Source organism: Trifolium pratense, linkage group LG3, assembly GCF_020283565.1.
Source record: "Trifolium pratense cultivar HEN17-A07 linkage group LG3, ARS_RC_1.1, whole genome shotgun sequence".
Taxonomy (NCBI): Eukaryota; Viridiplantae; Streptophyta; class Magnoliopsida; order Fabales; family Fabaceae; genus Trifolium; species Trifolium pratense.
The window spans coordinates 11,638,122-11,663,340 of record NC_060061.1 but is presented as its reverse complement, the minus strand read 5'-3'; the positions used below and the strand labels follow the sequence as shown (position 1 = coordinate 11,663,340).

The following is a 25,219-nucleotide window of genomic DNA, read 5'->3' as shown; positions in this document are numbered from 1 at the left end:
GTTGCTCTCAAGCCTCTTTAACTTGTCTTTCTTTCTCCTAGATCTATGAATTGATGATTGAGGTAGTTTGGTGGTTGTGATTGGCACACATTATTTTTTATTTGTATATTTGAATCACAGAGTGAAAAACTCTCAAAAACAACAAAATGTGAATTATATAGAGCTACTTATTTAATTTTTTCAAATTATTTATTGTGCCCAAGTTCAATATGTCTTAGGAAATAATCGCATGGAAGAAATCATGTTCGATTATTGAAAGAAATAATTCTTTATCAAATTTTACTTATTTTACGGTCGAACCCTGGAATACACATGAGCTCAATCTCCTAAGAATCGGAAGATTAAAACAAAAATAAAATGAAGTTGTGGTAATTTTGCATGATTATGTGTGCTAATTAAAGAAAAGTCACTATACCTTTGCACAAAGTGTGAGAGATTTTTTTTTTTTTTTGAAACAAAGTGTGACAGTTTTTTAAGAGGAAAGAAAGTGTACTTTGCAAATGATGCGAATAAACATAGGTCTTGCTAGCATGTGTCATAAGGACACATGTTAAGGAGCTTAAAAATGGAAGTTTTCTATTAAAAAACAAAGTTTTAACTTTGAAAAAATTAAATGTACAATTTTTTAGATTAATTTTCTATATAAATGTGCCCTTATAAGACACATGATAGCTTTCTTCATAAACATATTTATAGGGTCTGAGGAGTCGTTGGTGAGTAAAGGAAGAGCCATTGCAAATGACATCCTTCAATGCCTTTTAACTCTTGGAAAAATGAACCTTAGGATGATGTCAAATCGGACTTTAAGTCGGTTCAGAACAATTTTATATCATTCAATTTTGACTATATCATTAAATTTTGACCAAATGTTGTTTGTCTTTCACTTATCTTCAATTTAGTTTGAAATTTTAAATCAAATTTCAATCTTATGTTAGAATTTAATGAAAATTATAATTAAAAAAGATCTAAAGTTGACAAAATCAAGTTGAAGAAGTTTTTATATAAAGTTTCGTAAAATGAAAAATTAAGTTTCGTAAAATGAAAATTAATTTTTTTTCAAGTATGAAGACAGAGGTAAAATTCGAAGGAAAAGTGATCTATAAGCTAATTGAAAGGAGACAAAGTTTTAACTTGCCACAGAAGCACGCTCACCATGAACTTGTCACATCATTATCTTGTTTGTTATCAGTAATTTCGTTAACTCCGCCGTTGAACCTCGTCTGCCTCGGGTGGTTACACCATTTCCCGCGCCAAAGTTAACGGGATCTTTCTCAGGTTATAACTTCAACTTCATCCACTCCATCAATTTTTCCCCCCTTTCTTAGATGAATTTGGTTGCATTGTGTGAATGAATTGGTTTGGTGTTGTTGCAGTTTCAAGGTAAGCACAAGGAGAATTTGTATTGGGGAACTTATCGTCCACAACTATATCTCGGAATTCGTGCAAGGTATTGTTATCATATAGGACAGAGTAATATGAAATTTGTGTCTATACGTATTGGTGTAAAATGAAGCGATACCTTATTATAGCTTATCGTATTTTCTTCCAATATTGAAAAAAATTATTTTCAATACTTTTGCCACAAAATAAATTTTTTTTTTGACTAAAATCATTTAAATTTTTAAAAGCTTAAAAATGGCTCTTTCCTTTTACAAAAAAAAAAAAAATTTCTCCATTAAAAAAAACTTGGCTTCTATTTCTTTCCTCCTTCACTTGTAACTAGTCGTTACTACTACACTGCAAACACAACTCTACTCTACTCCATTAGTCAACGATTCAACAAAAATGATCGGAAGTGGAACAACAACCGCTCGTAACAGACTCAGATCCCCCTCTCAATCCGACGCCGATTCTCTCCACCAAACTTCTAACCGTCACAGAGCCACAACCAAATACGGTACCTCCATTCCTTTATTCAACAAACTCACCTTAATCAAACTGTTTCTCGCAATCACCTTCTTCATCATCTTCTTTCTCATTCTCCGCCGCTCCGTTGCAGTACCTCGTCTTCCTCGTGTCATTACGCCATTTCCCGCGCCAAAGATCATGGACCTTCCTCAGGTCAACTCTAAATTCAACTTCATCCTTTTCATCAATCTTAATTTTTTATTTTTTTTTCATAAATTTGTATTGTTGCAGTTTCAAGGTGAGCATAAGGAGAGTTTGTATTGGGGAACTTATCGTCCTCATCTCTATCTTGGAATTCGTGCTAGGTACTAGTAGTTTCATTTTCCATTTGATTTATGTATTTATTGATAACACTACGATGTGTCTATAGATTGTTTTACTTTGCCTTTGTTTAGCAAAAAGAAAGTGAATGGCTAGATAAGCTAACAGATTAAATTTGTAGTGTTTGGTAAAATTAGCGGTTTAAATAACTTAAAAATATAAGATGACATAAAAAAAATACAGTATGTTTAATCAATATTTAATTTTCTTTTTCAAGTATGATGACAGGGATAAAATTCGAAGGAAAAGTGATAAGCTATAAGCTAATTGAAAGGAAAAATGAATTAACTTATCAAAATAAGCTACTAAAAATAAGTTATAAGCTGGCAAGATTTTTTTTACCAAGCCTTTTTGCTTTTCAATACTATTTTGGTGATTTTGTATTTGTACTACTAATGGTGCACAATCTAAATCTTGCGTTACACATAAACTGAATAAACCGTCAATATAATCATATGAGTATCACTCTCTCCAATTTAGTTCTTGAAGTATATAAAAGTAATAAGTAGTTTCTAAAATATATGAAAACCATCATTTTAGTTCCTATATTATATGAAAATCCATCATATTTTTCCCTAACATCTTAATAGTAGGGACTAAAGTGACGGATTTCATATACATTAGGGATTATTTATTTATGTTATATGCTTTAGGGACTAAAATGGAAAGAGAGATATTTTAGAAACTAAATTAATGGTTTATTCCACTGAAATTGATGTCTATTTATCTGGTTTAGATTGTGTTTGGGACGCCGATGTCAACAACATTTGACTTTCTCATTTTTTTGTGTTTTTGGTGGGACTTGTTTGTGTGTTTATGTCAGGACTCCACAATCTCTGATGGCTGGATTAATGTGAATTGGTGTGAAGGACGGTAGCAATCACTTGAGGCATGTATGCAAGCATGAGGATGACTTAAGTGCTTATGGTTGGGGAAAGCACAATGGACGTGATTATGGGCATCAAGTACTGGTTGACCATGGCATGATCTTGACTACTGAGTTCTTAAAATCAAAGGGGGATGTCAGTGGTTATGGAGGGGACTGGGCAGTTCGAATTGATGTGCAGGTTGATAAGTAAGTGATGCTATTAACTTCAAATAACTTTTATATAAGTATTATGGCAGAACAATTTTGTTTCTGGTTTTTCCTTATTGGAAAGTATAGGTAGTGACAGGTTTGTTTCCCTGTATGAGTATCTGCATCTCTCAGTATTTGCTTTATTGAATTATTTTTATCGATTGAACGGCTTTGTTCTTGTGGTCCAACCCCAGGTCTAAGTGGAATGAAGAATTTGGGAGAGATGCCCAGCTCTTTTTCTATTTGGCTGATGAAGGTGGTAATGTTCTTGATGTAGGTAGAGAAAAATTGAACATTCGCGAGAGTTCATTACTTGCATCTGGCTCTCGAACAGACATTGGAGACTGGCAGCTACATTTAAAGTCAATGGTAATGCTAGGAAATGGTATTATGATTAAATATTCAAGAGTATCTTGTTCGTACTGCCATTGGACATATTTTTGGAGTTTATGTTTAGTTACTTGTAGCTAAATTGACAATCAATCTCGTTTAGTCTGCTCAAGGAAAACTTGATTAGATGCCAAATGTCAGGCTGCCGTATGATACAAATGACACTCATGCGGTCATGCCTCTAGTTTGCAAAGCTTTAACTCACATTCAGGCAAAAGAGGCTGACAGTTAGTAACATTTGTTGACATTCCCCCAAATCCAATCATCTAATATCACTTGTCTCGGGCATGTACCATACATGTACATGATGAGCATGGCATGACCTCCATATTCATGACCACCTTTCTCATTGCCTCAACTGTGAGCAACCCTCATGTTGCTTTGATACCAACTTGAATATGACCTGAAAGTTGATATTGAATTGCTTCAGAGATTAACTCTAAGCCTTGTGATTTTTATAATGATAAATGTGCAACTATAATCCCTTGTTATAGGGATTAAATCCGGTAACTACAGACTATATCTTCCTATAAACTTTCCTAATTAATAATTACATCAGAGAAAATGTACAAGGAAAGATGGAATATTTATATACAGGAAATAAGGAATATCTCGACATAGCTCGGCACATATAATGTGCTTTAATTTAGTTTCTTTTCTATCTAGATTCAAGTTTTCTGACCTATTTTTCTTCTCGATTATCTGTAATATTAATATTATGCCTAATCCCATTACTCACTTTCTTATGATTTTCTTGACCAGGATGATCTAAAGCTGCATTACTCTGGATTTCACACACCTCACTTTCACAATTTGTCTGATCTTGTTGAGGGAAACCTTGCATCACAAGTATGTTAGGGTATTTCAACTCAATATATTTATGATATAAGTTTCGTGTAATAGAAGATATATGTGGTCATAAAACTTGCGAGTGTTTTGCTGATATCTCTACTTATGTGCATGTCTTGGTAGACAAGAAAGCATGGTCAAGTGCAGCTATCTGACTCATCAGATGATTCTCCTAATGTGTTAGCTTTTCAGGTAAAAGCACATATGCACTTTATGAGACCCATTTTAGGAAAACTTGAGCACACATTTGGGTGCACGTATAGACACACAATACAAAATTCACTCATTTTATAGGGACTAAAATAATATTTAACTCCCCCCTTTTTTTTACTTCATGATGCAGATTATTGGTGGCTTTCCTTTCACTACAGATATCGTGTTTATCTCTGGAACTGATTCAGAAAATTCAATAGTAGAAGAGCGCGTCAATAGTCTTGCAGGTTTTTACCACTGTCGTATAGTGTGCTTTTTTAAAATATGGTGTGTATATTTATGTGCTTTCATGAAAAGGGAGAACAAATTTAATTATTTACTTTGTTGCAAGAGTGGTTCATTACTTTGAAAACCTTCTCAAGTTGACAGATAACATGGGGGGATTTATACGATTGTGTTACTTATGTGTGTTCATTAATGTAATTATTGTAATGACTTAAATTTGGAAGATGTCTATTTTTAGTTAAATTCATTTTTGGTTTTTGACTCTAAGGATGTTTAATGTAGAACTATTTTTATTTTATTTTAAAGAGAACTAGACTACTCTTTAATAATATTTAGCTAACATTGATGTTCTAAGTCAGTGTGTAATTGTTTGTTCTTCTGTTCTATGTTAGGAGCCTCACTGTCAAATGAACTGAAATATAAAGAACAAGCATATGATGAAAAGATTGAGAAAGTTTTCAATTTGGCGGAGAAGGTACCGAGATCGTTGTCCTTTAACTTATTTATTCTTTTACTTCACTTTTTCTAATTCAATAATGTATTATCCTTGTTTGGGTTTCAAAAGTATTATGGATCTCTTAAGTTTCATATGATTGATTAAATTCACAGAAGTAAATTCTCTATCATACTAGTTGATTTCCAGGTGGATTCGGATTCCATTTCTGTTGGTAAGGCTGCGGTTGGAAACTTATTAGGTGGCATCGGTTACTTCTATGGCCAGTCAAAAATTGCTCTGTCAAGAACCCTGAATGTAAGATTTTATTATAATTTGGTATCGTCCTTATTGAAGAGTATGAGTATGCCACCCTTTAATATCATATAATGTGACATGATTATCATAAGGTTGACAGTTATCTTTCATGTGTTTTATATAGTCTCGGTTAAGTATAAAATTTAGAAACAACAGAGAAAAAAGTTCAAGACAGTGGTAAAAAAGTTCTTCAGGTGAATTTTTTTCTTTGTTGTCTCTAAATAAAGGGCTGAATTCTTACTAATAAAGGAAAGTTAGGGTTAGCTATGGTAGTTAATTAGTTAATCAGAAGAGGCTCAATTTGATAAATATGGTGGATAGTGCCGCAACCGTTTGCTACCAAAGGCTTCTTAGACGCAACTTTTATCATGCATAGAAGCTTGTTTAGTGAAATCCTTATGATAGGTGGCCATTCTCTTGTTTATTATATAAGTCTAATTAATTAGAGTAGATGTTATGAAACATTTACCTATCATTTAATTAATCTTTTTGCGAGAAAAATGATTTTTCCTTTTTCAGAAAGATTATTTTAGGCTGCAATAGAGATCTTGTAATTTTTCTTTGTCTGTATCAATCTGCAGTTATTTACCTTACTACTTATGAAACTCTTTATCTAGCAGTGTGGTTTTGCTGTTCTCTAGTTAATTGCAGTCAGCGGATTTAGTTTTCCTTTGTCTACTGTCATATTACCATGCTTTAAACTTTAAGTAATCTATCTGCAATTTAGGATTCAGACAAATATGCAGTGGGTTATTTTTCTTTGCAGGATAGAGAACATGTTGATTATCTATCATATTGGCCTGCTGAGCTTTACACAGCTGTGCCATGTCGACCAATCTTTCCAAGAGGATTTTTATGGGATGAAGGTTTTCATCAACTTGTAATCTGGTCAGTTTCCAGTTATAATAATATAGTTCACGACCACCACCACCGCCACCACTATTATTATTTTTCTTGTTTCAAATTTTCCTATAAAGTGCAGATAAGTTTTGTATTATCTTGACTGCGCACGACTTACTGTATTATTTAACAAACAAATCATCTTTGGTCAGTAAAATTTGCTTTATTTGCACTAATGCACATTAACCAGTCGTTGGGATGTTCATATTTCATTGGATATCATTGGACACTGGCTAGATTTGATGAACATTGATGGATGGATGCCGCGAGAACAAATTCTGGGGGCTGAAGCACTAAGGTTTAGTATTAATTTTTTTTTTCCTTTCCAAATGATTGCAGCAATCTTTTTAGCTATCCTTGTGACATAGATTGTTCTGTATTTGCAGTAGGATCCCACAGGAATATGTTGCTCAGCATCCAACAAATGGAAATCCTCCAACTCTGTTTTTAGCATTAAGTGGTATGTCATATATATTAATGTTCCTTTTCTATTTTCCCCTTTTTTGTTATCCTTTCCCCCTAGTTATGGCATTTGAGAATTATTATTTCTAAAACACGGCAACAAATATGATCTTATTAGCAATTTCAAACAAGCCAAATAGATTTGAACAATCATAAAGCTATACATTTATTGAAACAGTTTGACAATTTATATGAAGTGCATATATTTATAAATATTGCTCTAGACATGAAGCATGGCTAACATTAGTTTGGTGGTACTGAATATATCTTAATGTATCAGGGGTGCTGGAAAGCAATAATTTAGATTTTAATGCTATTTTCATTACTTGCATTTTTTTAGAAATCCGTTGATGCAAACTACTAAATATATCCTGAAGAATGAAGGCAGATTTATATGATAAGATAAAACAAATAGCAGTAATGCACCACTTGGGTTACAACGACATCATTATGGAGCCTATAACTTTGATCTTTTTATTTCTATAAATTCCATGCGCCCCACTAAAAGATAGTTAATCTATCTTCTAGCCTAATTAACTAAATATGTGTTTTTATAGGTATAATCAATGCTTTGAAGAATAATGAGTTTAATGCGATGGATAGAAGCGAGATTTCTCTGTTTATGGAGCGTGCCTTTGGTCGATTAGAAGCATGGTTTCAATGGCTTAATAATACTCAATCAGGTATATGCTATACTTCAATGTGGAATGCTGGAGTGCAGGAAATAGATTTTTCTTTCCGACCTTTTATATTTATTATCTCTTTTTAACATAGGGGAACAGATGAGCAGCTACTATTGGCGTGGACGGGACAATAGGACAATATTTGAATTAAATCCCCAGGTTCTGATACGCATTCATAAAATGGAAAGAAGACCTAAAAATAGGACAGATACGCATTCATAAAATGGAAAGAAGACCTAAAAATAGGACAATACTATCTTACCTTATACTACATCCGTCCCTAAATATATGACCCAGTTGACTAAATTTATAGTGGATGTTTGTTTTACAAGTTTATCCTTCAAGGGAGAGAATTTATTTATGTTATTATCATAGCATTTATTGTAAATTGTAGAAAAAGAGGTAAAATAAGTAGGGGTATGTTGACAAAGAAATAATTAATGTGGTTGAAAATTTAAAGAGGATCTTATAAAAAGGGACAAGAAATTTTTACAAGAGGGTCTTATATTAAGGGACGGAGGTAGTATATAATTTCTATTCCAACAATCCCGACAGGTCAACTTAGCATGCTTAAAAACATAAGCTAATGCTAAGGAAATTGCTGATGAGATTTATATAGAATGCTATACACCAAGATAGAACCTACTTTATACAATAGGTCTTATTTTTCCAGAAAGATTAAGCCTATTAGATGGCTTTGTCTGTCGTTACTAGAAAGCAGAATGTCATTGACACAGGCCTTGGATGAATCTGAATCCATACTCTCTCTTGCAGTTATGCTGTTTCTTTGAGATCACAGTATACACAGGGATCAGTAATTATGCTGGTCGATTATGACAAAGCTTTCATTATCCTGAATGAAGACATATGCTTCTAACTAACATTATTTCTGCCACTTCCAGACACTGTCCTCAGGATTTGATGACTATCCACGTGCTTCTCACCCAAGTGCAGATGAACGCCATCTGGATCTTAGATGTTGGGTGTTACTTGCAGCAGAATGTATGCATTCCATTGAAGAGTTGTTGAATAAGGAAACCAAACCTGGAAAGGTACAATTTAGACAAGCAAACTTAGGCAGAAGAAAACAATCACCTAATTTAATTGACATATTGACTGAAATGATGCAGAATTATGGTTCCACTGTGAAATTGCTAACAGATCTAGAGTTATTGAACAAGGTATTTACCTTTGCTTTCGTCTTTCTTTCTTTCTTCAAAGCTGTATATTTCATTATGCATCTCTGCTGTCGGTGATACTACTCTGAAACAGGAGATGAAGAGAATAAAGAGAAGAGAGAAAAAGAAAAAAAAAAAACGCAAGAGAAAACTAAGCACACACAGTTGTGGAATAGTTGCTGATTAGAGCTAGGAATAACAGATTGCTATTTTCCGGATAATTTCTTTTTCATTTTCTTATTTATAAGACCTTTTATTAGTTTTCCTTAGATGATCAAACTTTCCAATTTGAAAAACAAGGTTTTGCCTGATCTTTTTTCTTATAATCTAGATAGTGAAAATGTGTCTCATCTGAGTGATGCCTTAGGTTTTCAATCTAAGACCTTCTAGCTGATTATGATCAAATTATCGAGTAATGTGCACTTCTTAAGAACACTGCGAATGTAGATGGGACCCTTCAATATGAACACGTTGTATATGCATGGAATGTTTTTTACATCTTTCCTCTTTACTATTTAAATTTCCACTGGTCTAAGAAAGATTGTGTATTAGGGCCCATTTGAATTAGCTTATTTTTGAACTTATGAAAAATAGCTTATGCAAATAAATAAGCTTTTATGTTAATTCATAAGTTCTCGGCAGTAAAAAGTGTATCTTCATAGCTATTATTTCATAAAATACCTTAAAAAACTTATAAATAATACATAAAAACTTATTTATTTGTGTAAGCTGTTTTGCATAAGTTCAAAAATTAGTCAATCCAAACAGACCCTTATACTTTATGGATAATTGAGGGTAAAGAATCTGGTTTTTCTTCTCTTTTTAATTGTTTTTTTGACAAAAGAATAGTGAAAGAAAACTATGCAGTTGACTTTCATCAAAGTTTGCTTGGTAACACTAGAGAGTCTATTACTTGGTACTGTAGTTATGCTCATCCCGAATTTGTGTTTTTTGTCCATTCAGATGCATTTTGATGAGGCATATGGTGCTTACTTTGACTTTGGAAATCATACGGAAAAGGTATGTTGTCCAATTATTTATGTTTACTATCAGTATGTTTACTATTGCAAGATTAACAATACACGGGTTCCCTGTTCGTGTCTGAGATTGAGATTTTCTTTACATACTTAACCAAGCTAGGTTCGACTTGAATGGAAAGAATTAAAAGCAGGACACAATCATGCGACTCGCCAGCTTGTCCGAGAAGTTTCGGAGAGGCCTGTATTGAGCTTGGTTCCTCATATTGGTTATGTTAGTTTCTTCCCATTCATGGGGAGAATCATTCCATCTGTAAGTAATGCACCTAATTCAAGATTTTTTATGCTAATAAATTAGTCCCTGTTTGGTTAATATCTTAATCGTAACTAATGCTACTATATATACAATCATCTCACATTAAAAGGAATTTTTAATCTTACTATCTCATGCAGGGATCATGGATCCTGGAAAAGCAGCTTGAACTCATTTCAAATCGCAGCCAATTATGGACTGACTATGGACTACGTTCTCTTGCCAAAACAAGGTCTCACCAACACTCTAATGCATTTTCAAAGGATTAAATTTGAGTGACCTTATTCAGCATATGTAAATTATTTGATTAAAGTGAACCAAACATGGCATTGTTTATTCCCCAGTTCCTTGTACATGAAGTACAACACAGAACATGATGCTCCATATTGGAGAGGTACAATTTGGATAAACATGAATTACAGAGTTCTTTCAGCACTGCATCATTATTCAGAAGGTATATCTGCATATATTCAACTTTTATTCATTGCTTCTTGAAACTAACGTGTAAGTTGAATCTTGCAGAGAATGGACCATATCAGGACAAAGCCAAAGTCATCTACAAAGAATTGAGGAGCAATTTAATTAGGTATTATTTGAGTTTTTTGGTACTGAAAGTCTTGTTTAAAGTTATTGGTTGGTTTTTAAAACAATGTATTTCCCTGATACTGCAGAAATATGGTGCACAATTATCATCAGACTGGATTTTTGTGGGAGCAGTACGATCAGGTTAAGGGGAACGGGAAAGGGGCACATCCATTTACAGGTTGGACATCGGTTGTAGTGTTAATCATGGCGGAAGCATATGACACAATTTAGGAGGAACACTCTTCCCAGCTTTCATTCACAGCCACCACCGAGGCAATATGTCGTGCTACGCTGTAGTTGAAATATTAAAATTTCTAGGTTCCAGTTTCTATTAATTTCTAAAGCCTCCCAAATACCTCCCAGATTGTGTTTCATCCAATTTAGCATAGAGGGGGCATTGACACTGAGTGAGGAAGGCATTAATTTCTGTAATCCTGATGTTTTGTAACTTGTGCGTTTGTCTTAAATAAAGGCTAAATTCTCAGTTTTATGCGACACGAGAAACTCAGAAAAAAGGAAAACCAATCAGCTTTGTTAATGTTGACATAAATTGCACAAAAGATGGACAATCATCTAGGTGTTCGATGATATAACCATGTAATGAAGCTACAAATTGCATCCAGCTCCCTAAGTTAACAAAATAAGAATCTATGCACAAAGAAAAAATTGCAACAAGAATGCCAATCAACAATGGCTGCAAGCATTAAAAATCTAGGCACCAACTAACTACAACGAATCACAAGTTATCCAAATATAGGAATCATGATGAATGTTTTGAAGTTTCAACTAGACAAAATGTGATTATGTGAATAAGATGTCTGTCACCTCTAACACTCAACAAGCTGAGATGTTTTTAACAACTACCAATATAATACGAGAAATACATTAAACAGTAACAAATTAAGATGTTTTGAGAACTAGTGCTATTGAATAATGAAATCTAGAAATTGAAACTGTTGAATAGAGTTAAACTTGATGTGAAATTCTCCTGTATGAATCGGTCCTCTCCTCATCATGTTCATTGGTAGTGTTAAGTATATATGTCAGTGAGATCACCCTTTAACATCAACCTGCATAGATAAAACACTTGCGAACATGAGAATAAATGCCATAAAGACTAATATACTCGAATTTAATGAAACTAATCGAACCGCCCGCAGCTATTTTCTTAAAGACTTGAAGCCATCAGCCATCTAATCTATTAGTCATATAATTAAGAACAGTTGAAAGAAAGGTGATAATTCTAGTGAACATGAATATTATATCAGTTTTTCCACAATACTATTAAAGATCAAATAATTTACCTGATGTCAAGTTGCAAATTAAGCTTCAGAAAATAGATTTGATTGTCTTCAAAAATGTCCGTATACCTGAACTCTTTTTTACTTGCTTCGCACTAAATTTATCTTGTCTTTTGTTCTTATCATGTGTTATTTCTAAATACTGTAGAGTTCTCTTCCTAATTAGAACTCCTAGCACATATTCCATTTCCACAACCTTATAACTCATACTTGATGCATCAGATCGACCTTCATCGGCGGTCTGCAATAATGTGGATGCGGAATCACGAAAATTTTCATCCAGTATCGAAATCTTGTGAGATGAATGATGCAAACTTTTCGATCTACCACTGACTTTTTCATAAGGATAGTAGAATGTTCCTTTTCCATCCTCTAGGCCTTTGCTCCATGTCCCAACATAAATTCCTCCATTGGCAAATCTACAAACTCCAAATCCATGTCTATGTCCATTTGACCAACAACCATCATAAGCAGCACCATTAGCCCACTTCATACTCCCTTTCCCGTCCATTTTATCTTCTGTCCAATTTCCAATGTAGATACTTCCATCCGTCCAAGTTTGTGTCCCGTTACCATGACGGAAATTCCCAAAGAATTCACCCTCATACTTATTTCCTGATGACGACGATATGATCATTCCTTTCCCTGTCATTTTTCCATCAACCCAATCACCCTCATAGATTCTTCCATTTGACCACATGAACTTTCCGTTTCCATGTCTATGTCCATTTGACCAACAACCATCAAAAACATCACCATTTGCCCACTTCATAATCCCTCTTCCATTCATTTTATTCTTTTCCCAATCTCCAATGTAGATTCTCCCATCCTTCCAAGTATGGGTGCCTTTACCATGATACAAATTCCCAGAGAATTCACCCTCATACTTATTTCCTGATGGAAATATGATCAACCCTTTTCCCGCCATTTTTCCATCAACCCAATCACCTTCATATATTGTTCCATTTGACCACGTGTACTTTCCATTGTCATGTCTTATTCCATCAAAAACATTACCACCATTAGCCCACTTCATAAATCCCCTGCATGCTTACACTCATTAGTCAAAACAAAAGAGGATAATGAATTGCATACTTTCAACCCCGTTTCGATTAGCTTATTTTTTAGCTTATGTAAATAAGCTATGCAATTTTTATGTATTATTATAAGTTTGTCAATGTAGTTTAGGATAAAATAGCTTATAAAAATACAATTTTCACTATTGTGAACTTATGAAAATAAAATTACTATAAAACCTAATTTATATTTCACAAACCTTTTGCATAAGCTAATCCAAACTAACCCTTATTTGGAAATTGAATAAAATTATAAAAACTCAAAACTAGCAGTAAGAAAACACGAGTATAATTCTAAAAAAAAGATTAAAAAATTGCGAACCCAAATTTTGTTTGAAGTAGGGTTTATATTTTATTTCTTAGTACATGTTGGTGTTTTCATATTAATTTCAAAAAGAATACTAACGTTGGTAACACAAAAGCATAACACAGAGTAAAATGGCTTACCACGTTGCTAGGTTTCCTACGATCTCCATTACTCCTCCGATTTTTCTATCCTTATTCTCTAAACCTTCTATTTATCCAGAAATAAAAAAGATTTGGTGTGAAATTTTCATAATAACAATCATATCTTTGATTTTTTATTTTTTTTACATAGGAAATTTTTTTATAAAAAAGATTTGGTGTGAACTTTTCATAATTAATAGCAACAATATCTTGAATCTTTTTTTAAATAGAAAAAAAAATTATTAACAAACTTACTATATAATACCAACAATACCTTTGTTTTTTTTGTAAAACAGAAAAAATCTTTTATTAACAAACTCATTACAACATAAAATATTTTTTTTAGCAGCAAAATTTTTTTATTAACAAACTCACCATGATATAAGACATTTTCTTTACATAAGTTACATGATAAAAGAAAATATAGATCACACATACAAACGTAAAATGTCTAGCGGCTAGTATTTAACTTATATATAGTTTAGGAAACAAAAGTTCACACTTTCTTTTTGATACATAAAGATTAAAGAGAGCAAAGTCCAAGAAAAGTTCACAATTGATTATAAAAAAAAAAAACAGTTCACATTTTATTCGCACATAAATCACATTATTATATTTTTTGGTCAAGAAAAAAAAATCACATTATTAATTAGAGTAAATCAATAAATTTTATTCTCTTGTCAAAAAACTAAATTTTATTTCATTATAATTTTTTTACAGAATCATAAAATATTTTGTTTTATTTTTTAAAAAAGAATTATATATATATTTGAATAATGTGATTTATAATATTTTTTTGTTGGTAGAGATGTGATTTTTTTATTTCTTTTGATAATAGAGATGTGGTTTATAATATTGTTTAGTAGACTTAAATCTGACTTGCATCTTATACAAAAAAAAATATAAAAAAAATCTCACTTGCATCTGTTGCAAAAAAATATATATATCTCTACCCTTACCAGTTACCACGGTATGGATTGCTCATTGATTTTTGGATTAATTGTACTAGTATTAGTCTATTTATCTTCATCCATTCAATCATAAATTTTTTCTTTTATTTTAAAATTACACAGTTTTATATTGAGAATAATATGCCTAAATATACGAATTGTTCAGGAAAAAAAATCCGAGTTCGATTTCGCGAACAATTCTTGGTCACTTCATTTATCTCGTGATTATTAGACTCCAAGTAGAGGGTTAAAAAAAATGCCTAAAATCCTAAATATCTTTTTTAAGATTTTAGATTTAAATATAATTTATATTTAAAATAAGATATATTTATGATTTGTAATTTCACTTTTTATTTAGAATATTTAGGATTAGTTTGTTATTTAAAAATATGATATAATTTTTTTTTTTGTAGTTCTACACACAGAGCCAAAAAAAAATTGTCAAAAAAAATATAATGAGAACATATTATGTTTCATCCAATTTAGCATTCAGGGGCACTGATGCTTAGTGAGGAACGTGTTATTTAAGAAATGAAATTAATATTGTATGGAAAAGAGAAATTATAAGTTGATTTATAAAATTGTCCTTCATTTATGGTATGAAAAAAATAAATTGAAGAATTGAAAGAAATGAGAGTAATAAATAGTTATTAGTTAAGGGTATAATGGAAAAAATAACATTAAATGTTTCATTAGTTAAAGGTATAAATAAGCCTTGTGAGCTCATAACGCCGATGTTTTGTAACTTAAATGTTTGTCTTAAATAAAGCCTAATCTAAAAACCACTAGTTTGGTCTAATAGTGAGGGGTTTGGGTAGTACATTATAGATTCTGGGTTCGATTATCAGCTAAGTAATAATATACTTGGTATTACACACTGAAAACAAAGTAGGTTATGAAGGAAGTGTAGATGACATTCATGAGGAAAACAGATTACTTGAGGAACAAGTAACTGAAGAGTAGTGTAGCACCATGATAGTTTACAGTGCACCACTTGTATACAACCATTCCCCTTTGGTTATTAGTTAGTTATGCTAACAGAAAGTTTGTTTGAGTTAGTTTCTATTAGCTTCTAGAAGCTTCAACTTCTAGCATTGTATATAAGGACTAGCTTGTTCCTCAAGTAATCTGTTTTCCCCATGAATGTCAACTACACTTCCTTCATAACCAACTTTTTTTCAGTGTTTAATACTTAGGCCTCCGAACAAACGAAAAAAAATTATATCAGTCATACATATAAGATAAAAAACTGAGCTGCCAATAAGGAAGCTGGGAAGAACTAAATGAAAGCCAAAAAACTAAAGACAACATTTCTTATAACAGATTCAACATAATGGAATTGGCAGTACATATACAATTTTGGTTACAATCTATTTTGATTATTGTATATAATTAACTAACTTCTTGAGATTCAAATGCTAATTAACTATGTTCAAAACATGATCATATGAAATAGGTAAATTTGCTGATATAGGCTTGAAAGAGATTGAGATACCTGATAAGAAACACTCAGGCGCTACATTATGCTATCTAGTACTAGTACATACACAGCAGTGTGATGACTTTTAATTCTCTGCATGCCCTGGCCATTCAAAAAAAAAGAAGTATACTACTTACTGAGAAATGAGAATAATATATATAATAGTCTCTCTCTGATGATGATGATGATGATGATGATGATGATGATTTTTTCAGTGAAATAAGGAACCCTCTCTCTGTCTCTCTATGACTTATGAGCATATTATTGATCAATTGATAAACGTACGGTTTCTCCTCCCACTCAATTCGGTTTAGCATATATTTTGATCCAATTGTTCGCAAATTTGTTTTCATTCCACTGCTCAACTTCGTTAAGAGTTTAATTTTGACCAATACTTAGTTTCTCATCTTTATTGTCATCAATCAATTTCTCATACATATGTGATGTTTTTGTTTAATATTGCACGTCTTCACCTACTTTATAGTATTATGTGTGTGTGCGCGCGTGCGTGCATGTGTGCGTGAGTTTTAATATTATTTTAATTAAAATTGAGTGTAATTCTCATTACTGGGTGTGTACTTGAAAAAATGCAAATCTAAGTTTACATTACTATATTTCTTGGGACAAGAATGCTTAGCTAGAGTTGTATAACCCAATAAGTTGATCCTAGCGATCCTCAAAACTTTAGATGTTTGATTAAGGTAAAGGATATGAAACTTTTGTGACTTGATTTCCATAGTCAAGCTACCATTTTGGCGATCAAGCTTGAACTCTAGATATCCACAATAGTTCGGCCGGGTGTTGAGAATCCAAAATGGATATCTAATAGCAGTGAAATTACCACATCTGAAAGGCGCACAAGATGTGTCCATTTCATTAGCTGTAATGGTGTGCATTTGGAATTGGATTAAGATGAGTGGGAGGAAGACAAAAGTGTTTATGATTAAAGAAAAAGATACAGGCATATGTGAAGAAGAATATTTGATCATATTGTTTTACAAATATAAGCCACAACGATAGATGTGTTAGATAATAAAATAATAGTTTATGTTATTGGGCCTGTTAGTTTAGAGTCCATTAGGTTTTATTATATATTCTCTAGTAACCTTTTTGTAATGTTAAGCAATGCAATAATATTCTATTGAAACCCTAGCCGTCTCTTTCTCTTTTCCTATTTGTGTATCTCTGATTCTAACATGGTATCGAGAGCATGGTTTGATCCGCCTTGAATCAACTGTTGGCTTCCGCTGCCGAATTCCCAAAAGTTTGGGAATATGTTTATAGTTTTTTGTTTGATGCTTGCTTGGTCATATTGGACGATAAGAGGTGTTTGTTGATTCTCTTTCTTTGTTTCGGTGGTATTTGATTTCTGCATCAGTTCTCTTTGTTTTTTTTATTTCGTTCCCTTTGCTTCTCTTCTTACGGCATGTGTTTTGGATTTTCGAAGAATTTGGTTTGTTCCATCTATTGCTTGGTAATATTATTTCTTTATTGATGTTTTTGAGAGTTTATTGTTTGCATAATTGCACCGTTCTTCGGTTTTCGAATTTGGTTTATTGAAAGCCACCGACCAACATTAGATGGAGAGACTTAGTAAGTTTGATGGGATTTGGTTCGTTTTTAAAAGGTGGAGAAGGAATATATGAAAGTTTATATATGGTGATATCTAGAAAAAGGTTGTTTGGAATTAAAATTGTATGCATTTGCCAAATTGGACTTTTGGTTAAATGAATTTGAAGTTGCAGGAACGGCTTTCCGGGATGTATAGGTTCTTTGTCTCAATGTAGTTAGTTGGTTTTTGGGTTGAAATGTTGTGATTTCTCGATGCAATTTCAGTTTGTTGCAAGTATTATGGTGGAGTTGATTATGTTTTGCCATTTTAGTTTCAATTGGTTCTGATTGGATTGCACTTCTCCCTATTGTAGTTCTTCTGATTGATTGCACTTCTTCTCCCTATTGCAGTTCTTCTAATTGCATTGCACTATTATTGCATTGCACTTCTCCCTATTGTAGTTCTTCTGATTGATTGCACTTCTTCTCCCTATTGCAGTTCTTCTAATTGCGATTAATGATTCAAGATGAACTACCAGGAATAGAATATATATGACTCTGAATGAGATTCTCGTAATATTCAGATAGGAAAAGAATCCCAAAATGTCTATCACGGAACCTCCACTCATCCTAAGTTTTACTCGGACCCGGGTATATGGTCTCACTCGCAAGTGTGTGCAAAAGGTGAATTCAAGTGTAGTGTGTGATAAGAGCAAAAATTATCTCTACCCGTCAAATTTTGACATTTGAGTAGGCATTGGGGGAGACAAGATTTGATTCTGTTTTTTAGGACGACATGAACAAAATTTAAGAGCAAAACTTTATCACTATCCATTCTGCAAAACAAGCAACACACACATGGGATGTTTCTGTTTAATATTTCACGTCACCTACGTTTATAGTATTACTTGTGCGCATGCATGCGTGCGTGTGTATGTACGTGTGAATTTTAATATTGTTTTAATATAAAATAAACTCAATCCAAGAATACAATAATCAAGTTACCTTGAACAATTTCAGGATCTCTTCTCACATCAGAAGATGCTTTATTACCAAATATGAAATAAGGAAAACAACCAAACAAGCCATGACATTGTAAAGTAATTTGAATGCCTAAGAAAACTCAGGCACAATCACAAAAACAGAGTCTCATATATTTTCTAATGCTTTTCAATGACAAATTTGAAGCTCGGAAAGTGTTAAAAATTTTACTATTACTTAATTTCTCATTTTTATTGTCATCAATCAATTTATCATACTGTCATACATATGAGATGCTTCTGTTTAATATGCACGTCTTAACCTACTTTTACATTATTCACTAATCTTTTATATTATAAGCTTGTATACATAAGCAAATTCTAAACCCTAATTTGTTTTTCTCATTTTCCCTCCATTTTATAATGCAATTTTTATTAAAAAATAATACAATTTTGTCTTGACTAAGATTCGAACCCGCAATCCTTCAATGCAAGGCAATATTTCTAACCACTATGGCAAGTATACCAATTGTGATTAAAATTATGTGCAATAATTGATAAGCACCATCAATTTTAAAAGTATATCATATCAAAATTATTGTTGACTATATTATTCATCACGAAATATTTTTATGTCTTTCCTGATCAATAATTTTTTTTCTACTGGATCATAAATTTAGAGAATAATTATCATGTGAGATTTGGAAAGTTATTATCACGTGTGATTTGAAAAGTTATATATATATTCTCATACTATAACACCTTCAACAATATTTAAATCTATTAAAAAAAAACCATCTTTCACATTTCAATGTCTCATGTAACCTTACTTATATCACTTTTTAAATTATTTATTATGCAGTTTATTAAATTGTAGTTTTTTAAAATTGGAAAATGAATTTTGTCAAAAAAGATTAATGGAAAAAGAATTGATATTTTTTATAAATACCCTTTATTTTTACGTTAATGTATCCAAACATAAATCAATTCTGTTTAACTCACTTTTAACCAAAATCAAATCTATCAAACTCAATTCTGCTAAATCAATTTTTTTGCAATACAACCAAACACAATCATAGTTATGTCACTAATCACATTCATTATTTTGATTTTAACATTGCAGATTTAATATTAACCGATGATCAATTGATACAATATGCACTAAGAGATATTGAGATGATGTTACGTAGTTGTGGGAAGAGTTTAAAAGATTATCCTCCAATGTCTAGAGCAGACACATCATTAGTTCCTGATATACAAAATAGTTTAATACACGACGAATTGAATTATAACAAACAATCATTAGCTGAGGAACATGTTAGATTGATGTCAACTATGACTTCAAAGCAACATAAAGTATATGACACAATCATGACAAGATTTAACGAAAACAAAATGGTGTGTTTTTTCTTTGTGGTTATGGCGGTACAAGGAAGACATTTATTTGGAGGGTCATGTCAGTCGCATTACGCTCAAAAGGTGAGATAGTTTTAACAGTTGCCTCAAGTGGGATCGCTACATTGCTTATACCTGGCGGTAGAACAACACATTCAAGATTTTGTATTCCTCTAAATGTTGACGAGTTTTCAACATGTATCATAGTTCCTAAAAGCCCTTTGGCGCTATTAATACAAAAAACAAACCTCATTATATGGGATGAAGCACCAATGATGCACAAACACTGTTTCGAAGCTGTTGATCGAACTTTAAAAGATATTCTCAAGTCTGTTGATAAAAAACAATAAACACATTCCCTTCGGTTGAAAAGTTGTTTTTGGCAGAGATTTTAGACAAATTCTACCAGTAATACCCAAAGGTACAAGGCCAGAAGTTGTTCATGCTACTATTAATTCTTCGGTTCTTAAAAATTTTTTGTGAAGTTTTAACATTAAGTAAAAACATGAGGCTTCTCGGTGGTATTTCGAGTGCAGACGTTGAACAAAGAAAATTGTTTTCTGAATGGGTTTTGGGTGTTGGCGATGGGGAAATTGGAGATGAAAACGACGATGATTTAGAACTTGACATTCCATCAGATTTATTGATTCCAAATTCAGGTGATCCTCTTGCTTCTATCGTTGAAAGCACATATCCCAAACTTTTACAAAACATGAACGATATAACGTATTTCCAAAATAGAGCTATACTAGCTCCTAAAAATTCAATAGTCGACACAATAAATGATTATATGTTGGATTTAATTTCTGGTGAAGAAAAAACATACTTGAGTTATGATACTACACTCACACAAAATGTAGACGGTCAAACAGTGGATGATGTTCATACTCCCGATTTTTTTAACACGATTTCTACGTCGAGACTTCTAAATCACAAGTTGAGACTTAAAGTTGGAGTTCCAGTTATGTTATTAAGGAATTTGAATTAAAAATTAGGATTATGCAATGGAACAATATTTATTATTACGAGATTGGGAAAACGTGCTCTTGAAGGAAAATTTATTTCAAGAAGTAATATTGGTAATCAGGTTTTCATACCTAGATTTTCTCTGACACCATCTGACGTGATAATTCCTTTTAAATTTCAACGGAGACAATTTCCTATAATGATTTCTTTTGCGATGACTATTAATAAGAGTCAGAGGCAATCTTTAAAGCATGTTGGGATATATCTTTCATCGCCAGTGTTTTCACATGGTCAGTTGTATGTTGCAATTTCAAGAGTTACTTCTAGAAAATGATTAAAAATATTGATCATCGATGACGACGGTGAAGATACGACTAAGACTTTGAATGTGGTCTATAAGGAAGTCTTTCGTAATATAACATAATTTTCTTTGTATGAATATTTATCCAAAATTATTATTGAACTATCGTTTAATGTTACTCAACTTTTTTCATATACCTTACATTATTTGAATTATCATATATTATTTAATCATTATATATCTTACAGCTAATTAGACCCGTGCACCGCACGGGTCGATGTTCTAGTGATTACAATATTCAATAATGATCAAATCTATATTGTGTTCTCCTATTTATACAAAATAGTGCATTTTTTATGTCACAAAAAGAAATGCAGGTACAGTAGTTGAGTAATTATCAAAATATAATGACTTATAATATATTGGTCCAAATAACCCACTTGCATTGGTCTGGTGGTATTATCTTGGTACATGAGAGTGTGCTCCTCCTTGAGGTCTCAGGTTCAATTCTCTCTTGTGCTAATTTGGATGGACTAATTTAGCTTCTTAAAAAAAAAAAAACAATTGGTCCAAATCCGTTATTAGCCTACAGTTAAACATGCTAATCCAAGATTTGTAGCTGGACAAGATGGATTTTGAATTAGGTTCTAATTGTGGTGAATAATTTCTATAGTAACAAGTTATACACACTCTGATTATGGTGATAATATTAGTGATTGTAAACATATTTATACTATCATATTGAATTTAATAAAAAATAAGTCAAAAAAGTTGCTCATACTCTTAACAAAAATGACCACATTTTTAACTAATTTTTATCTTAAATTTATACATATAATTGCAATATTTTCATTAATAAAATGCTATAAACTTCTTACCATAAAAATAAAATAAAAAAACTCACTGCAACCTTTCATATTTTCTATGTTAATTTGGATGTAAATTTATAGTATGAGTAGTATATTATAGGGATTTATTGACACACATAATGGTTTTCTTAATCCAAATAACAACCTAATGGTTTGCTTAATCCAAATAAGTAAACCTAATGGTTTGCTTAATCCAAATAACAACCTGTAAAATACTAGACTAGGTAAGAAGTTCATATTAGAGAAACACATCCTCATTGCATATTTCAACAAATAAGCTACACAAAAAATTCTATAAAAAAAAAATCAAGTTCTTATTGTGAATACATAAAAGATGAAATAATTTACCTAATGTTAAGTTACAAATTAAGCTTCAGATTAACTCTGACAGTCTTAAAAAATGTCCATATGTATGAACTCTTCTTTACTAGCTTAAGACTACATTTATTTTGCCCTTTGTTTTTATTATTATGTGATTTATCTGGATACTTTATGATATTCTCCATAATTAGAATACCTTCCTTATATTCCCTTTCATAAACCACACAACTCATATCAAATGTCTTAGATTGGTCTTCATTAAAGATCTTGTGAGAAAAAGGGCGTGAATCTTTTGATCTACCACTAATTGGTGCCTTTTTTGAGAGACTAGGGTTAACTCTTGTTTTTGGAACCTTACAACTAAGGACAGCACACAACTTCTTAAGTAGAGATGATTGTTTACTACCATAAGGATAATAGAATGTTCCTTTTCCATCCTTTAGACCCTTACTCCATGTCCCAACATAAACTCTTCCATTTGCAAATATATAAACTCCACATCCATGTTTAAGTCCATTTGACCAAAAACCATCAAATATATCACCATTAGCCCACATCATAATCCCTTTTCCATTTATATTCCCTTTTTTCAAATTTCCTTTGTAGATACTTCCATTTTTCCAAGTAAACTTTCCATTTCCTTCGGGAATTCCTTCTTTCCACGAACCATCATAAGTACCTGAACTGAAATGGACTACTTGTCCAATTCTGCGATAAGCATCCATCCTCCAACCACCTGTGTAAACACAACTAGTCGCTTTTGTTAAGGTGCCTTGACCGTGAAGGTAACTCTCATAGAATTCACCCTCATACTTTGTTCCTGATGGCCATGTCATTACTCCTTTCCCTGTCATTGCTCCATCAACCCAATCACCCTCATATATTGTTCTGTTTGACCATATGTACTTTTTGTTGTCGTGAAATAGTTTGACGTTGTCGTTCAATTTTGTAACGAATTCACCTTCATACTTTATTCCTGATGGCCATATCATAAGTCCTTTCCCTGTCCTTTTTCCATCAACCCAATCGCCCTCATATATTGTTCCATTTGACCATGTGTACTTTCCAATGCCATGGAAAACTTTACCCTTGAATTTACCAATGTATACATCCCCATTTGAATATGACTTCTCTTTAAAACTACACTTTACCAGAAATGGTGAAATCATAATCATAATGGTTACTTACATTATACACACAAAAAATTGTAAAACAAAAAGAGATTGAATTGAACTGAACTGAACTGAGTAGCAGTTTCTAGAATATTATTACCTTGTATCATCATTCACGACTTTCATACTTTCACCGATTTATCTAGAAAATCGAATATATTGAACGGACCTTCGATGAGTTGGAGGCTAAAAATTAATATCATGTGACATGAATAAAATCAACTAAGATGAGAAATACATAATGTGTTGATACATATATAATCGTATCCACAATGTATGTGTAAACTATAAAAGAAACTTTTGCATCTCTCATAAATGACTTTTCCTTCTTTGATTGTTAATTGTCATGTGTTAACTACTTAAGAGGATTTTGATCCATGCAATTGCAAAGGAATAGGAGTTTCTTCTCTGACTATTAATTGTTATGTGTTAACTACTAACACGTGTTAGTCAATAGTTTTTTTAGGAAATAGGAGTTGTTTGCTATAGAATAAGAAAATATTACTAGGTTGAGAGAATTACATATATGGTCTATGGTGGATCATTGCTTGAATATATATACTTCAAAACATCATATATATGATATATCATATGGCTAATACTACGGTGGACCACCTTCACAAGTGGTATTGAATTTGAAACGGTAAACCGAATAATAGAAGAATATATATTTTCTTCACTTAAACATACCCTTTTAATTTTTAGTCCTCGTAATTTTTTTATAGTACTTGCAAATATATATTTTCTTTTTAACTTTAGGTCATTGTCGTTTTGTTTTATTCCATGTAAATGTAACATTTATCATAGTTCCCAAGGATAGAGATAAACTTATGTGTAATAATGAAACTTAGGTTTTATTGCATGTACTGTAATATAGTACAACTCTAGAGATAAACTTATGTGTAATAATGATACATTGTGCAAAATAGGTCCCAAATAGTACACTTTTTCACACTCCAACATGAGCTTAGATGAAACATTCATAAAAAAGTATTGTTTTTATTTGGTTTCGCAAAATATATAACAAAAACTAATTTGGAATGAACATAGTTCTAAATTCCGACATTGCAGCCAAACAGAGTATGTGTGTGCTGTGATGCAATGAAGAAGAAAAGAAGAAGGCAAAAAACCTTCTTTGGAATGAACATAGTTGTGTATAATTAATTTTGGTTAAAAATATATTGAACATAATTTTGTAGAATCTAAGTTTTTGGATAAAATTGAGTTTGTAACCAAGTCTATTTTTGGATTAAAAGTTAAATTATGATTTTAATTCTCTCGTAGGTGGGAATCTCCAAAAGTAGTATCTTATTTAAGATATTAAGTTTGGAGATTTTTCACTGCGTGAATAGAGGAGAAAAATCCTTAAGAATGTGTTTGGATGGAGAAATGCTTCGAGAAAATTCAAATTATTGTCAAAATTCTTTATTCAACCCCACTTTAAAGGAAGTTTAAAGATTGGGTAAGGTAGTGTTTCTAAATCATTTGCTAAAGGTAATTTTCTTCAAGCCCTCATGGCTTTTAACACTAGAAAACACACATGGTACATAATAATAAAAGGAGTAATTACTTAATTA

At 32.0% G+C, this 25,219-nt stretch overlaps 2 protein-coding genes across 7 annotated transcripts; one reads left to right on the top strand and one right to left on the bottom strand.

The window, feature by feature from the left end:
• Positions 1-1,713: 1,713 nt before the first annotated feature.
• Positions 1,714-11,447, top strand: LOC123914282 (mannosyl-oligosaccharide glucosidase GCS1-like). 6 transcript variants are annotated; one of them, XM_045965379.1, is made up of 23 exons: positions 1,714-1,897; positions 2,000-2,061; positions 2,140-2,213; positions 3,053-3,304; positions 3,502-3,676; positions 4,460-4,546; positions 4,670-4,738; positions 4,890-4,986; positions 5,377-5,459; positions 5,628-5,735; positions 6,502-6,623; positions 6,826-6,933; positions 7,022-7,095; positions 7,655-7,780; positions 7,872-7,939; positions 8,683-8,832; positions 8,911-8,961; positions 9,922-9,978; positions 10,099-10,248; positions 10,389-10,480; positions 10,593-10,702; positions 10,771-10,834; positions 10,920-11,444. In XM_045965379.1, exons 4-23 carry the CDS (start codon positions 3,213-3,215, stop codon positions 11,062-11,064), a joined length of 2,028 nt encoding a protein of 675 aa, XP_045821335.1. In that variant the 5' UTR covers positions 1,714-1,897; positions 2,000-2,061; positions 2,140-2,213; positions 3,053-3,212; the 3' UTR covers positions 11,065-11,444. The 6 variants fall into 6 exon arrangements, with proteins under 6 accessions (XP_045821335.1, XP_045821337.1, XP_045821334.1 ...); XM_045965381.1 differs by having other exon boundaries at positions 1,714-2,061; positions 10,593-10,642; positions 10,920-11,446; XM_045965378.1 differs by having other exon boundaries at positions 1,714-2,061.
• Positions 11,448-11,664: 217 nt separating this feature from the next.
• On the bottom strand, positions 11,665-23,645 carry LOC123914584. The gene is made up of 4 exons (XM_045965787.1): positions 22,667-23,645; positions 13,658-13,721; positions 12,138-13,177; positions 11,665-11,903 (listed from the first exon to the last, which is right to left on the bottom strand). The coding sequence occupies exons 1-3, from the start codon at positions 23,643-23,645 to the stop codon at positions 12,163-12,165; spliced, it is 2,058 nt and encodes a 685-aa protein (XP_045821743.1). The 3' UTR covers positions 11,665-11,903; positions 12,138-12,162.
• Between the last annotated feature and the right edge of the window lie 1,574 nt (positions 23,646-25,219).

What these genes read in the sequence shown, in the direction of transcription:
- LOC123914282 (XM_045965377.1), top strand. Translation starts at nt 3,213, where the DNA reads ATGATCTTGACTACTGAGTTCTTAAAATCAAAGGGGGATGTCAGTGGT. An exon ending in TCTGTTTTTAGCATTAAGTG is followed by an intron (nt 7,096 to 7,654) that starts GTATGTCATATA and finishes GTGTTTTTATAG; the next exon opens with GTATAATCAATGCTTTGAAG. An exon ending in TATTTGAATTAAATCCCCAG is followed by an intron (nt 7,940 to 8,682) that starts GTTCTGATACGC and finishes TGCCACTTCCAG; the next exon opens with ACACTGTCCTCAGGATTTGA.
- LOC123914584 (XM_045965787.1), bottom strand. Translation starts at nt 23,645, where the DNA reads ATGATTATGATTTCACCATTTCTGGTAAAGTGTAGTTTTAAAGAGAAG. An exon ending in TGAAAGGGAATATAAGGAAG is followed by an intron (nt 13,722 to 22,666) that starts GTATTCTAATTA and finishes GATAAATAGAAG; the next exon opens with GTTTAGAGAATAAGGATAGA. An exon ending in GTAGGAAACCTAGCAACGTG is followed by an intron (nt 13,178 to 13,657) that starts GTAAGCCATTTT and finishes GTAAGCATGCAG; the next exon opens with GGGATTTATGAAGTGGGCTA.